At 35.7% G+C, this 14917-nt stretch overlaps 1 protein-coding gene and 1 long non-coding RNA gene across 4 annotated transcripts; one reads left to right on the top strand and one right to left on the bottom strand.

Annotated features, from left to right (window-relative positions):
• Positions 1–3479: 3479 nt before the first annotated feature.
• LOC121216180 (uncharacterized) lies at positions 3480–4639 on the bottom strand. The gene is made up of 2 exons (XR_005912254.1): positions 4490–4639; positions 3480–4059 (listed from the first exon to the last, which is right to left on the bottom strand). It is a non-coding gene; the product is annotated as an uncharacterized lncRNA (long non-coding RNA).
• On the top strand, positions 3647–14198 carry LOC107921883 (transcriptional activator DEMETER). Of its 3 annotated transcripts, XM_041091526.1 has the most exons (19): positions 3647–4082; positions 4501–6285; positions 6384–6779; positions 7233–7323; positions 7403–8876; positions 8964–9043; positions 9350–9434; positions 9505–9596; positions 9684–9752; positions 9871–9907; positions 10004–10086; positions 10416–10889; positions 11259–11295; positions 11390–11447; positions 11528–11667; positions 11775–11840; positions 11939–12053; positions 12134–12172; positions 13787–14198. In XM_041091526.1, the coding sequence occupies exons 1-19, from the start codon at positions 3647–3649 to the stop codon at positions 13909–13911; spliced, it is 5682 nt and encodes a 1893-aa protein (XP_040947460.1). In that variant the 3' UTR covers positions 13912–14198. The 3 variants fall into 3 exon arrangements, with proteins under 3 accessions (XP_040947460.1, XP_016707198.2, XP_040947461.1); XM_041091527.1 differs by lacking the exon at positions 3647–4082 and having other exon boundaries at positions 4455–6285; XM_016851709.2 differs by lacking the exons at positions 9350–9434; positions 9505–9596; positions 9684–9752; ... (8 more) ...; positions 12134–12172; positions 13787–14198 and adding an exon at positions 9214–9343.
• The last annotated feature ends 719 nt before the right edge of the window (positions 14199–14917 follow it).

The raw sequence follows: 14917 nt of genomic DNA, 5'->3' as shown, positions 1-14917 counted from the left end.
TTGTAAGATAATATGAGCAATTATGAAGAGTAGTTACAACTACTAGGCATAAGTATGGAAGAGCAAAACATGAGATCAATTGATTACGTAGTTCGATTTTGGTGAGTCAAGATATGGAGGGAGGTAGAAGGTGCATATTTACGGAAGCTGGGATCAAAATAAGGCATTAGCTAGTGTAAGAAAAGTCTTCCAAAATTGCAATAGCGTCTGAGTTTTTCGTTTCACAGATCTTGTAGGGATTGTGACATCAATTTAGTGAAGTTATGCGGGATCTATGGTGTTCCGGTTACATGGGGCAAGCATACCAAGAAGTTAAGAGATTAAAACAGATTGGACAACTTCGTGGTAGTGATTACCGATGGAATGTGAATAATTTGCATCCCTATTTCTGTTTTATCAAAACTATATAATGCTTATTGCAGAGAGAGTGGTCTCGCAGAATTGCAAGTACGAAGAAAAGTTCACATTTTTACATAAACTCTATATCTATAATGATCCTTCGCATGAAGTCATTTAAAAATGTTCCCTCTGGAATTACAAAAAAATAATTAATTAATTTACACATTCATTAAAAAATAATTAAAATAAAGATAATAATAAAAAACTAAGATAACAATTGGAATAACTTTTTAAAAGAGAGAATAAGAAGCAATAAAGGGGTAACTTTTAAAAAAATTAAGAAAAGTATGAACTCAAAAAATATCTATTATTTATTATATAATCTAATTTGTTTACTTTTATTTCCTAATTACGTGACATAAATGAATCATTATATACTATATTGAAATTTAAAAAGACTAAATACCCACTTAATACTCTATTAATTTATAAAAAAATTAAGTAAATTCTTATTTGAATTGATATCTTTGACTCTCCCATAATCAATTTTTCTTACGAGCTAAAGAAATGGTTTAAATATCCCTATCTTTGAAAATTTAGGACTTTCAATTTTTTTGCAACAATTTCATCAATTAATAATTTTTTAATTTAGGTAATTAAAACAAATTCTTCCTATTAAAAACCAAAAAGATTAAATATCAAACTATTAAAAAGTATAAGGACTCAAAATATAATTAAACCTTAATATATCGATCACACTCATAATCACGTAAATTCTGCATGGTTCATGCAAAATTTTGAATGAATATATAAAAAGAAAACCAGCACCTGTATCAATCTTATCAACAAAGAATTTTACAACCATCATTACCACTCACAAAACTTTCCCCACCACCGGATGAGAATCATAGAACAACTGTATAGTAAATTGCATTAAACGTCACCAACCTACAATTACTAAAGCGTGCACCTTTGCACCACAAGGGGGGGGACCACAGACGTCGTTATCGAGGACCCAACCTAGATAAAAGGCAATATATTATTATTGGCACAAAAATCACAGCAACCTAAAAGCCCAAACTCTCTCATAATCCCTAACCAAAACTAAAGACCCAATTTTCACAATCTCAAGTTGAGGCTGCTGTATTTGAATTGGAGGAATCAAAAATTAAAAGTGGATTTGGATGAGTGATTGGGTATGGTACGGTATGTTTAGCTTATTTTTTGTCTCACGCTATAGTATTATTATAGTATCTAATCTCACCGCTACTACTATTTTTACACTAACCGCAGGTAAACACACTGTCCATCCAAACTAACACTAAATAAATTAGTTTATTCGGTAGTAGGGTCGTCTAACTAGGGTCTTTCTTTTCTTTTCTCTGTTTAAAAGTAAACTGAAGCCTTGCTTAAACAATGGGTGGGTTTTTGTGGAAGTGTTTTATTAGTTATTGAGATGTCTTCTAAAAAAATAAAATTAAATTAATCATACGATACATGTTAAATCTTAATTCAATTGGCATCAATATTTTTATCAATGCAAAAAAATGTACATTTGAACATATCGAAACCTATTTAATTTACTATTAAAAAAGATTTGAAAAAATTATCAATAATTTAGATTGTATAAGAAAAACAGTTGCTCGTCTTGTTGCCCTTCGAGAGGCGAAAACTAAAATTCCGTTCACGAAGAAAAATGCCATGCATATCCTTTAAGAGAACGGTCAAACAAAAAACATTAAATTAAAAACTTAAAATTTATGATAATAACTTACTTATATTTTATGTATTACAATTTAATATTATTTGTAATTTAGTTGAAGATTTATTTTTATTTTTAAAATATAAAAATAATAAATATAAAATTTGAATTAAAATCAAAATGAATTTTGATCTGTAAATATCCAAAGATTAATATTCAACTATGTTATAAACTTGCATTAAATAATAAGTCTACTATTCAGATTTGTAATAAGCGAATTTGCAAAAAAAACACACGACAAAAGGTATAAATATTTAATATTTAAAAAATAATCCATTTACAGGTATAAAATTATAATAGTTTTACCTTCTTTCATGATTTTTTGCATAATTAATATTCTGACAATTTAATTATTAAATCATTAATATAAATGTACTAATCACATGTAAAATTTCAAAATTACTATTTTATTATACCCTAATATAATTGAATCCTTCACTTTATATTTTATTATATATTTAATCTAAAATAACAGTAAAATACATATTTATTGTGGGTTAACAATATATGTAAAACATATATTTATAAAAAAAAGTTATGAATAATCAAATAAAATTTTAGTGGAATAATGAAGTCAAAAGTTCGCAAATGATAGTATCATAAAACTTCTATATAAATTTTATATAAAAATATAAAAAATAATCTCGTAATAATATAATTTATTTTGTAAAATAAGTAGATTTTTTAACTGAGTTGGAATTTACTTATGTCCTTTTTTAAGACAGGTGTCAATCAAATAACTCATTAGAGGATTTTTTTCATCCAGCTGTCAAACAAATACCTCATTTGAGGATTTTTTTTTTCACCTATAGTTGTAGATTGCAGGTGAATTGGTCTTTCTATTTGGTTTATCTTTCCCTACTTTCTCTCACTTCAAGGAACGACTTTATTCTCATTTCCTTAGGCTTCAAGTGATTGAATCAGATCTCCAGCAGTGACACTTTTCTGGTAATTCTTAGATTTTCAGAGGATTTTTTGTGTGGATTTTATCTTATTTTTATGAGTTAATATATAATTCGGCAGAAGCATATAAAGTAAAAATTATCTAATGTAGATTACAGGAAGAATCTGTTACGATTTTCTTTTGTTTCTGTTTCTGATATCTTTTATCCACCAGACAAATTTAATAACCAGTATAATAAATGAATATTTATTCTATAAAATTTTTCCCTCATTTATTATCAGTGTTTGCCAAGAAATGGCAGGCTGGGGTGGTCTGTCTTGAGATCTATCGGTTAAAGAGCTGTTTTTTGGAGCATTTTTAGAGGATTCGGAATTCTGGGTTTTTTAGGTACTGGTTAAACCCCAAACAGGATAATAATGTTACTGCCTATTTTAGCTATGCTGATATTACTTTCATTTTTTTTTTAAACCCGGCAGAATAGGTCCGATAAAATGAGGTCCACAGTAAGGAAGATTACCTCAGAAAGGAAATTTCAGGCAAGCACTCGCCTTTGATATGAAGTTTGTGCTTAAAGGACCAGCGGCTAGTCTTCTTCTGGCAAGTCGGAATCAAGCTGAAACTTTGAGCAAGGAGCAAAAAGAATGAGCAAACAAGGCCAAGAACGACCAGTGATCCATATTGAGTTGCAGGAAAATCAGATATTTGGAGCAAATTGTATAGAATCAGAAAGATGCTCATTTGGGTTTGCTCAGGAATCTCAAACTGAAGGAGTTGTTGCATGTTCCGATTCCGGCAGTTGCACGGAAGTAAATGGAAGCTTTAATAACTTGATGGCAGCTTCAGTTTGGAGTGAGAGCTTCTCATGCGGGCAGAATCCAGCTGAACTCGGTAATGTTTCTTCTGTAGATCTATCAGCTATTGCAACTGCAGTCTCAGCTGCATCTACAAGTGCAGCACCGGTGGGAATTAATAACCATTCTGGATGTGGACCTTCTGGGCTCTTTCCTGTGCATGTAAATTTATCAACTCAACGAAACATACGGATTGCTGGCAACTGCACGCCAAGAAAAAATCAAAGTAAGCATAAAAATTAGTATGCTATTTATATTTGAATTACAGCACCTAGTTGTCAATATGTTGTGAGAGAGTTAAAATTAGTATTAAAGACACATTATGAAATTGAGATAAAAATTAAGAACAATGAAACCTCTAAGTAAAGATGAATGGCATTGGAAACATTATTTCCTCTTTTCCTTTTTCCAGCACTGGTTTTATTTATAATCATCTCCTATGCAACAGTGTATATAAAATTTTCATCTCAATAAGTTACTTGAAAACTAAAAAAAGGGAATGCACACAAGTCCTGCAATACATCAGACAACGATTTTCATCCTGGGAATTTCTCCACTATATGTCTTCTTTATCATTAAATGTTGAAAGTTCTAAATTTTGTAGTGCTCTCACATGAATGAGGTTAAACTTACATTGTTTACAGATGTCATTCCTCCACAGAATCCATATGATTACGACTTCAATCTGCCTGCTGGACCAAGCGAAGCATTCTCTCAAACGAGCATCTCTGACTTTGCCCCTATCACTCCAGATAAGGCCAGAACAGCAGAAATGAAAGAGGTTCCAGAAATAGGAAAGTTAAACATTGTGAACATAACAGAAAAACAAGATGAGCAAGCAAATGAACTGGTTCCCGCTCGACTTGATGTGAATGTAGTTCAATGCAGTAAGGAGCTCCAAATGCCTGTTTTAAAGTCATCCTTGACTGCTACACTGAGCAAGGAAAATCAGAACTCTGATAATGGAGGCAGCCATCTTGCTGAACTAGAAATAACAACACCACAGCAGAAACAGAGGAAGAGAAAGCACAGGCCCAAGGTAATTACTGAGGGCAAACCTAGAAGGCCCAGAAAGCCAGCGACTCCAAAGCCTGATGGTTCTCAAGAAACCCCAACTGGTAAGAGGAAATATGTACGAAAGAGTACAGTGAAAAACGACACATCAATCCTCCCAGGAGTAGCGAATGCAGAGAAATCAACAGGTAAGAGGAAGTATGTGCGAAGAAAGGGACTCAACAAAGACTCAACAATTCCCACACAAGAAGGTGGAAAGGGGGCCACTCATCCAGAAACACTCGAGCATAATAAGAAACCATGCAGGAGGGCATTAGATTTTGACACAGTAGGACAAGAAAGAGAAGAAAGCTCAGCATGCAAGCCAGCCTGCAATTTAAATTCTAGTCCAGGGACAGAAAACCTGGGGAAAGAAGGAAGTCAATCGAAGTCTATGGTTCAGCTTTGTGGCATAATTGAAGTGGACGCAGAAAAGACACAGACAGGGATTGCCTTTGAACTAAAACAATCTGTAAAGGAAAAGCCGAAAGATGACTTATCTCTGCCTGAAGATCAAGCTCCAGGCACACCAGTTCCAACCAAGAATAATCCCACCCATAGAAGACAAAATACTCATCCCCAGAAGCTCAGTAATAGGAGAGGAAAAGATAAAGCCACTGGCCATGATGGACTAAAAAGAAATGAACACACCACATTGGACTCCGATGCTCAGTTACCAGCAAGAAGTCTGATCGACTCCAAGTGCAGAACCAGCTCGCTACTGGAGGGAGGACAAGCAAACAAGTCAGCAGCAACTCAACAAGAAGATACCAGAATTGTAAATTCTTATGGGAGTCACTACAACAATTTCTGCGCATACCAGATGATTCTAGGGATGCAATTTCCTCATATTCACAGGAGAAAGAGAACTGGCAAAGGGCAAAATCCTGCCACATCCAGTGCATCTTCATCAATCACAGCTGCAAGAAGTCTTGTTCCTGCAGAAGCATGTCTGGTAGATAAGATGGAAGTAAATCCCCATCAACTCATTTCTAGTGGAGTTTCAACAGAACATGAAGCAGGGAGAAAATTTTCTCTGAATAAAATGCAAACTTTTAGTTACATCATGGCTTCAAATCAGACAGAGAGTTCAAAGAAAAAGAGAACCAGAGAAACCACAGGGATTCAAGATTTGGCTTCACTTAATGGAATTGCACAATGTAAAAGGCACCCAGAATACTGCAGCAGTCAGCCACCTGTTGATTATGACATGCGAGAAGTCGGGAACACAGACAGACCTCAGACAAGCATGGAAGCCCTTGTCACAGAGATGCAGGCAAAACTGGCAAAAACAAAGCAAACAAAGAAGAGAAACTGCCTTGTAAGTTCAGCATGCTCTAGTACAAATGAAGCCCAAATGCACAAGAAACTTTTACGTAAGTACTAACTTCATCTCTTCAAGCACCCTTTAAATCTTTGAGTAATCTTCCCCAATCTGCCAAGCCTTTTAACTCATATAATCAACTTGATGCAGGTGCCTCTCCAGAAGAAATATGGAAACAATTTTTTTCTGTTGATGCACTTCTTGAACAGTTCAACCAGTTAGACATAAATAGGGAAGGTAGTGCTATTGCATGTCAAGAGCAGAATGCACTCGTCCCTTATAATATGATATACCAAGAGCACAATGCACTTGTTGTTTACAGAGATGGAACCATTGTACCCTTTGTGCCTACCAGAAAGCGACGCCCACGACCCAAGGTCGACCTGGACGAAGAAACAAATAGGGTTTGGAAGCTCCTCTTAGAAAATATAAATAGTGAAGGTATTGATGGAACTGATGAAGAGAAGGCAAAATGGTGGGAGGAAGAAAGGAGAGTATTCAGTGGACGTGCAGACTCATTTATTGCACGAATGCACCTTGTACAAGGTAACTTAATTTTCTAATATTTTCCTTAATAACACACTAGAGGAATTATTTTACAAGCATTTGCTAAAGCTTTAATTAAAAAGATTATTTCAATGAATGTGTTCTATCATGCATTGAAATGAGATTCCAGTCAACATTGTTGCTATAAAAGATGCTATTTAACCTTCCGATCCCACCTATGAATGCCTATATAAAAGGGAAGAGAAGGATTCTACCCAATACAGAGAGGTGATCAGAAAAAGGGAATTGAGAATAAAAAGGAGGAAATTTATCTTTAGAGAACATGAATTGCAAAAACTATTTCAACATAAAAGCAAAGTGTAATAAAATCTTCCATGACATGTAACTCAGTTAACTTACTTCATGTTCATATATTAGAATTTAAAATGCTTTGTCACCTTTTTGAACTATCATCTTTGCTTCCTTCATGAGAGTACCTTACCATTTTTACAGGGGATAGGCGCTTCTCTCCATGGAAAGGATCAGTCCTGGACTCTGTGATTGGAGTATTTCTTACTCAGAATGTCTCTGACCATCTTTCTAGGTAAGCTAAAGGTCCTAGAATATTTAATGATCCAAACAGTTAAAAGGAAATATTTTAATTTCTGTTCACCCTTTGCCAGTTCTGCATTCATGTCTCTTGCCGCTCGTTTTCCTATCAAATCAAAAAGCAAGGACAAGTTGTATCATCAAGAGGGAACAAGCTTAGTTAATGGAGAAGAGTTCTATGTCTTGGAGCCAGAAGAAAGTATAAAGTGGGATGCAAAGACTGCTATTCAACCAGTTGGTGACCAAAGTTCAATGACTGTTGATGGGTATCAAGACTCTGAAGAAAAAGAGGTTGCCAACAGTGAAGAACTCTCTGGAAGTAGTACTGCCACTGTAAGCTCAATAAATGAACCGAAGTGCAACTTGTTGAACTCTTCGGGAAGTGGTTTGAGTACATATTGTGACTCCACTGCAAACAGACTGAACATGGAAACAATCAGGGGAAAAACTGACTGTTTCAAAGGAGACGAAGAGACTAATGATGTCCTCTCATCTCAAAATTCTGTGGTTTCATCTGAAAATTCTGGGGACTTTTCATTGGTTCAAACTGCTGAAAGAACAGGATCATGTTCAGAGGGCAACTCAGAAGGGGCTGACCATACTAAGAGGCCTATTTTTAACATCTTGAATGGATCTACTTCTTTTGTACAACTTTTACAGATGGTTGGATCTGCCAGGTTGCATGAAGTTCAGAGTCATCAGAATATGTCTCCTAATGAGAACTCAAATGTCAGAACAAGCCAATTCCAGAATCACCAAAGAGAAAACTGTGACAACTCAGATGGTCCTAAAAGCTTCACCAGGGAAGACCTTATGCCATCAGCTAATTATCATCCATATCTTACTCTAAACTCAGAAGTAAGAGAAATTGGACACTTTGAGACGTTAAAAGAAGAAACAAGAGTGTCTGAGGCTTCCAAGACGATAGACGAAAGCATGATAAAAAGACTAAGTCCCTTAACACAAGAATCTGCATCTCGAACAATGGATCAAAATGACAAAACCAGGTCTGTACAGGTGGCCCAACAATCGTCCTTTGAAAATTTTCAATCAAGCACATACACTATACCAGTTGAGATGACAGTTTCCCACTGTCCAAAGGGGCTGCTTCAAGACACTATAAATCTTGTTGAATCACCAGCTGAGGCACAAAACAAAGAAATGTTGAGGCATGTAAGTATGTCAAAACATTCGGAAGAAACCTTGGACATTACAGAAAGCTCTACTGCATTTGATAATCAAAGAAACCCGCAACAGAAAATGCAAGAGTCAAACTTGTATACACATGACTCTTCATCTAATAAGGAGCTCAATTCAATGGTTGGGGAATTAAAATCAGAAGGCAGAAAGGTCAAGAAAGAGAAAAAAGACGATTTTGACTGGGATAGTTTAAGAAAACAGACAGAAGTAAATGGAAGAAAAAGAGAAAAAACAGAGAGAACCATGGACTCACTAGACTGGGAAGCAGTGAGATGTGCAGAAGTTCATGAGATTGCTGAGACAATTAAGGAACGTGGGATGAATAATGTGCTTGCTCAACGAATAAAGGTAAAAGTATAGCAATGTAAGGTCAAGTTATCAAATTCACGACAAATCTTACTGCATAACGGCTAACTGTAAATAAGTTTCACACAGGATTTCCTCAACAGACTGGTTAGAGATCATGGAAGCATTGACCTGGAGTGGTTGAGAGATGTTCCACCAGACAAAGCAAAGTAAGCCAAAGGAACCAAAAGAATACTTAAATGCATTTAGAAGACCATTTTTGACATATATCGTATTAGTATGTTGCATGCATATCTAAATCAAAGAACATTACTTCTCAACATTTTATATGCTTTTAGCGAAACAGAAAGCTCCTTAAGAATTTGTAACCTTGTTGTAGAGAGTACCTGCTAAGTATAAGAGGACTGGGGCTAAAAAGTGTTGAGTGTGTCTAAATCAAAGAACATTACTTCTCAACATTTTATATGCTTTTAGCGAAACAGAAAGCTCCTTAAGAATTTGTAACCTTGTTGTAGAGAGTACCTGCTAAGTATAAGAGGACTGGGGCTAAAAAGTGTTGAGTGTGTTCGGCTTCTGACACTTCACCATCTCGCTTTCCCAGTAAGTTAATCAGTTGTGTAAATAACCATGGCAGAAAATGCAAAATTTAACTTCCATACTTGCTTGACAGGTTGACACAAATGTTGGACGAATAGCAGTAAGATTGGGATGGGTCCCCCTTCAGCCGCTGCCAGAGTCCCTTCAATTGCATCTCCTAGAGCTGTAAGTACTATGAATTATCAAGCAGAAAATTCAGAAAGCAACAACTTACTTGACAAGAAATCTGCTGAATTTGTTCCGTCTACTTAGGTACCCCATCCTGGAATCCATCCAAAAATATCTATGGCCCCGACTGTGCAAGCTGGATCAAAGAACATTGTAAAGAACCACTTCACTTTATTACTTGACTCAAGCAAATGCATTTATTCCCAAAAGCAAAACGAATTTCTTATCAGAGCTTCATATTTGCTAACTCATTAAACTATCTACTGAACAGGTATGAGCTACATTATCAGATGATCACATTTGGAAAGGTGTGCTGTATACGTGCTTAGAGTGAACAAACTTACTTTTTGCTGACCAGAAACAATCTAAATCTGGCAACAAAAAATTCTCTGAGATTAATGCAGGTTTTCTGTACAAAAGGCAAACCAAACTGCAATGCATGTCCAATGAGAGGAGAATGTAGACATTTTGCCAGTGCATTCGCAAGGTTCGATTATCAAAGATTTCATAATTCCACTTTTTAATTGTACTTCCAGTTACACAAGATCATATTGTGTCAGTCTGCAACCATCTAGAACAGTTTCTGTACCCATGCTAAAGCTCAGCTAAACCTCAACCCCTAAGAAGCCAAATAATCAACTAAATCTACAAATAGATCATGATATAAAGTCATTGTACAGATAAAAGAATTTGACAAGCACAAGATATGTGGTTTTCTTAGATAAGCAGCTGTTCCACAAATAGGGCAACTGTCAACCGATTTATTTTCCTCTAGCATGCTCTGCATTGACTTACCCACAAACCATATTGATGCAGTGCCAGGCTTGCCCTGCCGGGGCCTGAGGAGAAAAGCATTGTCAGTGCTACTGAAAATGGAACATCTGATCGAAATCCAGCTGTGATCATTGATCAACTGGCTCTGCCCTTACCGCAGTCAAATGAACTATTAGACAGGAACTATCAGTCTGAAGCAAACCAACAGTTACAAGCCGCATCCACTGTTAATAAATGTGACCCTATTATTGAAGAGCCAGCAAGTCCAGAACCTGAGTGCACACAAGTAGCAGAAAATGACATTGAGGACATGTTCTCGGAAGACCCTGATGAAATTCCTACAATCAAGCTTAACATGGAAGAGTTCACTCAGACTTTGCAGAACTACATGCAAAATAACATTGAACTTCAGGAAGGGGATATGTCAAAGGCTTTAGTTGCTTTAACAGCAGAAGCTGCATCTATTCCCACACCCCGACTTAAGAATGTGAATCGGCTAAGAACAGAACACCAAGTGTAAGTAGGCACTTTCCATATCTCTTGAGTCTTGGAAACATAGACCAAAGTTAACTATTTCATGAAAAATGCTATAAGTATTTCTAGTTCTAGATAAGTGCTCAGAATTGAGCTTAGATTAAAATTCTTGAAAATTCATGTTTTAGCTCCAAATTATGTTTAAAAATTCAACATGCCTAATATGTACATTGTGCCATTGTACTTATAGGAACTAATCTATGAATATAGTAAAGTATGCTAAAGAAAGATATTCAACCTTCAACAATAGAGAGGCTTTGCCAAAAATGCACCAAGTCCAGTGTAAATGATACCATTTCATACTAATTGTCTTGTTTTTTTCCTTCCCCATTCCTTGAACCCATCCTACAGCTACGAACTTCCAGATTCACACCCTCTTCTAAATGAGGTTAGTTGTTCTTGACTACTTAATCAAAAAATAATATTTTCATATTTCTTTAACTGATTTTTTCTTATATGAGTTGCTTATGGTAAATTTACAGTTGGATAAACGAGAACCTGATGACCCGTGCAAGTACCTTCTTGCCATATGGACACCAGGTATGGACACCACTTAATAACATAGTATGACAAAACTCTTTCAGACCCCCTGAGGTGACATAATATTCTGCTTACACCAGGTGAAACGGCAAACTCCATTCAACAGCCCGAAAGAAGGTGCAATTCCCAAGAGCATGGCAAATTGTGTGATGATGAGACATGTTTCTCTTGCAACAGTATTCAGGAAGCAGAATCTCAGATTGTCCGGGGAACACTTTTAGTAAGAAAACAAATTTAACAAATAGTATGAAGAAATATAACGATTGCATTCAGGATCTTATTTCAAAATATCATATGCTCACCTATATGATAAAACATCATAAACAGATACCGTGTCGAACAGCAATGAGAGGTAGCTTTCCCCTAAATGGCACATATTTCCAAGTTAATGAGGTAAGTCGAGCATGCTGGTTGAACCAATTTCTAGTTTTATAGTTATTTTCTTCTTTATTAAGGAAATAATGAAGATGAAAAATACTATTCCAATGCAGGTATTTGCCGACCATGATTCTAGTCTGAACCCGATTGCCGTTCCAAGGGAATGGCTATGGAACCTGCCAAGGAGAATGGTCTACTTTGGGACATCCATACCTTCAATATTTAAAGGTTAGAAGATTTCAATAGAAGATTGTTCTGATAAATGTAGCAAGATCAATAACTGACAGTTTATGTTTTATGATAACTAGGCTTAACAACAGAGGGAATTCAACACTGCTTCTGGAGAGGTGAGAATTATCAGCCATTTTAACTTTATGTCAGTGCTGTTTGCGATGACTTGAATAGTCACCCATAAGTAACCGTGATCTTAGTCTTAGGTGCACATAAACTTCCGAACTTTGAAACTTTTTAAAAACATACAACAGCTCATCAACCCCTCAAAATCTTTGAATTTCCAATTCCATGGGCACCAAGGACACGGGAATAGCCTTAAGATCTGGATTAAAAGCACGTCCATGCTTTCATCTAGCAACAGAAAAGAAAAGATCATACCATGGCATCGAACTTTTTGATGCATCACAAAGAGATCATTATAATAATGGCTGCACTTTCTTCTCTTGGCTTGATAGAACTTGCCGAGTGCATGCATTCTAAGCTGACTTCTACTCCACTAGAAAATTTTCTCTAATGTAAGGAATCAAACCCCAGTGCGAAGGACTTCTCCATAGAAGTAAATCCCCAAGAGAGATATAAAAAGGTAGATACTTTCCTTGTGAGGGACTTCTAATTGAACAAAATAGAAAATAACGTCTCATTATTGAAAAGCAGAAAAGAACGAAAAAACACTTTCCATTCATTCCCTTTCACAACTAAATAAAATCTAGATTTATAAACTGCCATGCAAATACACATCAAGTGGTACACATTTTCTAGGCACAACAATATTGTCATAGTTGAGCTTGTAGCATCTTCAAACTCCATCAAAACATAAGTTCATTGCTTGTTATCCATATGAGAACTCTGATGAACCTCGCTATTGGAGAACTAAAAAGAACGACAGAGCACCGCCCCCACTTACAGAAATCTAGATCTAGGAACTACCATGCAAACAGTACCAGATTTCCTAGGCATGTAAATATTGTTATAGTTGGGTTTATAGCGTCTTCAAACTCTATCAAAGTTCATTGCCTGCTATCCATATGAAGATCTCAAATGAACACTTGAACTAATAAATCTTGAAATTATAGCCCTCTTTCAATTTCTGAACCAAAATGGATCTAAACTGCCTGAAACAGCCCTATTCGAATATGTTGACTGAAGTAGAGATTGAAGTGGCTCAGAATTCTAACAAGAGATAAGAATTCACACAAACCAGTGAACCTTCTAGCCTTCTTATCCTCAAATAATTTCAGCAACATTGTAGCCTTTATCCTCCTCAAATAAGAGTTCAATCACTTTGATATTTTCCACGATTTACCAACTCATAGTTAGCTTAGCAATGAACAAGGACAAAATGGTTCTACCAAAAATACACTAATTGGCTCACCCACTTTTATCTTGAAGTGATACTTCTTGGACCCCAATTACCATTTTTAAGTAGTGAAGACCTATTGCGTTAGAGCTCTCAAAACAGCATAAACTCAAATATTTTGACTAACAAAAACCGCAAGACAATCTCAAACATAGCCTTCAATCATTGAATAACAGCCCTATCCTCTATTGTTCTAAAGTCCTTGACCACCAGAAGAAGAAATAGAATGTTCTGCCAAAACTCTTTCTTTATACTTTAGGCTAGTTTTTCAATTCCTGAACAAGTTGCAAACAATCAGTCATTTCCCATAAAATTCAAGTCATCTAACGAATTCTTCATTTTTTTAATACTGTTTGATGACAAATTGCAGGATATGTTTGTGTGCGGGGATTTGACCAGAAATCTCGAGCACCCCGTCCTCTAATGGCTAGATTACATTTCCCAGTCAGCAGATTGGCCAAAGCAAAAGGCAAGGGTGCTGGAGAAGACGAGTAAATGATAGCAGAGTCATAAGATCCAAACAAGTCAACATTGACCAAATAACCATGTATGAAGAAATGGAATTGCATTTTACACCACTGACTTGGCTTGTAGGGAAATGTGAAATTCCTTGTATAACCCATAATGGAAAAGCATGTAGGGCTGTATACTGTTTAACAAGGTTGTAATTATTTAGTTTCGTGCTCAAATTTTGAGCAATTTTTCAGAAATCAGTTTCAACAAACAGTGTCATATGCTAATTGTTAGAACTTTTTCCTACAATGAACAAAGATTAAAGCGTATGGACCAGGCCACCTTCCAGCAATTAAGCATGCAGAGAAACAAATTTATTGTATACCTTAAAAAATAATAAGTGATAAACGTTTAAAAGAAAATTGACTGGAGCTTACTCGAAGGCTCTCAAAATGAAAGTGACTGCAATGCGGTAAAAGAAGGGATGGAGTATAAAGTAAGAAAACAACGGAACCTGAGAATTTCGCCCTAAAACGACAGGGTGGAGAAAGATATGCAAACAATAGAGTAACGTGGATATAAAAAAAAGAGAGCATCATCCTGGTTACTTGTGTATTTCTACTTCACATGGCAATCAAAAACAGACATTCCGCTTGTATGATGATCCAATGTGTCAATTCAAATCACATTACACATATTCCGGAGTTTTAATGATAACATTTACCTTATAAACAACCATAAATAAACTTGGATTCGATCATCCAAGAATTCTACGTTCTTAATCAAGAATGAAGTCTCCAGGGATTGAAACAACTTAGATCTATCTATCCAATATTGAATATCATATTCACTGCAATTGTGGGTATAAGATGTTGAATCCTCAGCCTTCAACTCGATTTTATAAATTTCTCCAATTATAAGTTCACATAAATGATCAAAAAGAAATCAATGAATAACGAACACGGACCTTAATTGCGGATTCAATAGATTTCGTCAAAAGAAAGAATGAATGAATCGACGCTTTAAAATCCTTTATCTTCCTCCATCA

This window comes from Gossypium hirsutum, chromosome D04 (assembly GCF_007990345.1).
Source record: "Gossypium hirsutum isolate 1008001.06 chromosome D04, Gossypium_hirsutum_v2.1, whole genome shotgun sequence".
Classification (NCBI taxonomy): Eukaryota; Viridiplantae; Streptophyta; class Magnoliopsida; order Malvales; family Malvaceae; genus Gossypium; species Gossypium hirsutum.
This window is presented reverse-complemented; position numbering and strand designations above follow the sequence as displayed.